This window comes from Gavialis gangeticus, unplaced genomic scaffold (assembly GCF_001723915.1).
Source record: "Gavialis gangeticus isolate Ggan-Ray unplaced genomic scaffold, GavGan_comp1, whole genome shotgun sequence".
Lineage (NCBI taxonomy): Eukaryota > Metazoa > Chordata > Crocodylia > Gavialidae > Gavialis > Gavialis gangeticus.
Window position 1 is genome coordinate 3,046,275 of NW_017728993.1, and position 2,103 is coordinate 3,048,377.

At 54.4% G+C, this 2,103-nt stretch overlaps 1 protein-coding gene across 1 annotated transcript in view; it reads left to right on the forward strand.

Annotated features, from left to right (window-relative positions):
* Positions 1–2: 2 nt before the first annotated feature.
* ZRANB2 (zinc finger RANBP2-type containing 2) overlaps positions 3–2,103 on the forward strand; it is a gene marked incomplete at its 5' end in the record, with an annotated part of 20,177 nt that continues 18,076 nt past the window's right edge. The window contains one exon of the mRNA XM_019528285.1: positions 3–55. Within this exon, the coding sequence (XP_019383830.1) occupies positions 3–55 (53 nt within the window). The remainder of the gene's footprint in view (positions 56–2,103) is intronic.

The following is a 2,103-nucleotide window of genomic DNA, read 5'->3' on the forward strand; positions in this document are numbered from 1 at the left end:
TGTCGACCAAGAATTTCCGAGTCAGCGATGGGGACTGGATCTGCCCGGACAAGAAGTGAGGAGGGGTCGGGGTTGGGGCCGCTCCTGCGGCGGGGCGGGCTCCGCCACCTCAACCCGGGGCTTGCGGCTGGGAGCCCAGAGCGGCCTGGCCGGGCTGACCTTCACCCCCGGCCCGGGCCTGCCCTGCTCTGCTCTTGCCCCGTTATTTTCTGCCCTCCAGGCCGGGGGAGCCACACTGGGCGCTGGAGGGGGAAGGGGTTGAGGAGCGCGGCCGTTGCCCGGGGAAATTGCGGTGCTGAAATGCTCAGCTGCTTTCTCCTGGGCAGGCCTGAGTTTCCCCCCAAGTTTGGGTTACCAGAAAGGTTTTCCCCAGAGAGTTTCCCGTGGCAGAAGCCGAGCTCTCGGTTGAAGAAAAAATCTATTTTTGCAAAGGTTTTGATTCTTAAAAAAAAAAAAAATTTAGGATCCACCTGATTGGATGGAGAACAGCTAAAGTAGCCCCCAAGATGGGAGGCTGTCGCCGGCTAAGAATCGCCCCTCTCCTAATATGTCATTGCTGAGAGGCTGATTGATCTCTCCAGCAGGGAGCCGCAGGAGGGTGCCACGCCACGTTAGCACCGGTGGTTGCACCAACACGATTCAGCAGATGAACCCGGGCACTTTGCATCCAAACCCATAGCATCCAAATTTTTGTCCTGCTTTGAGGTTTGCAACAGACGAATTGCGCTATTGTGTTTCTATAATTAAACAAAACAAGTAAAAACAGGAAGAGCTGGTGTTTCCTGAGAATGCCTTGAACCTAAAACCATTGAGAACTACTGTTCTAAAGGCATTTTTATATGTGCTCTGGGATGATACCAGACACTTTAATTGGCAAGCCATGCTAATTACAAGCTTCTGCACATCACGTGTGTCAGTGTCCCCATGCTGAAAAAATGGCAGTGGGGCACTTTGGACTAAAGCTCTTTGAACATGTTTCATTTCTGAGCACGCCACCACCATTTTTTCAGTGCGGGGACACTGATACATGGGACGCAGAAGGTTTCCCCTAGAGCACAATTAATCGAGTCTGCTCCGACACGCCAGATTTTCAGTGCATCGGAGCAGGCTACTCACGCCTATGTGAGCCCTAAGGTGTTACCTTGCTCTGCTTTCTTCGTGGCTTCAGATTAGCACAACTGACTATCTCTTTCCTAAGTGACAAAATGTTGGTTGAGGTGTCAAACTAGATTGTAAGAAGAGCAAGTAAGTCCTGATCCCACACCTTGTTCTTTGCATGTGAACATGGTCCCTGGGCCTTCTCAAAGTTTAGGTTAATGTCAGTGGGACTTTATATGAAATAAATCACAGGAGCTCGGTCACAAGTTATACAGTTAGGGACATATGGAAGTAGAGGTGCACCAATACATCAGATCGGCACCAATTTAAAGAAAATTGGCTGTACCAGAAATTGGCCGGATGCGGCTGATAAATGGCCATGTGTGCAGCCACAGTGCAGCACATAAGCAGTGAGGAGCAGACCTTGGCAGCATGGAGAGCTTTGTGCAGCTGCTAAGTCCGTTGTGGTGGAAGGGGAGGGGGGGAAGTAAGGGGCATGGGAGGGCAGATCAACGCCTCCCCGTGGTGAGGGAGGAAGAGGGGCAGGGGCAGACTCTGCCTAGCTGGGGCAGGGCAGAACGAAGCCATGGGTTGTCTGGGTGGCACAGGGGAGGGGTCAGCCCCCTCTGCTGCTTGTACCCCAGGAGAGCGCAGGGGGGTGGCGTGTGCCCCTGAATCTGTGTGGGGCGGGGGAGGCTGCAGCTCAGGGTGCTGCCCGGCTCTTCTCTGTACGGGCTGGGCTTGGGGGTGATGAGAAGAGCCCCAGCTGCAGTCTGTGTGCCCCTCTGCCCCCGCCCCTGCCCAGACAAGCCAAGGCTCTGCCCTGCCCCTGCCCCACTCCCTCCCTTACCGCAGAGGGCATTGATCTGCCCCCACCGCACCCCTTCGCTCCCCCCTCCCCTTCCACCGCAACGGACTTCCCAGCTGCATGCAGCTGTATCGGAAATCAGATCTGCATTGGCCAATATTCATAGATTCATAGATTTAGGGTCGGAAGGGACCTAG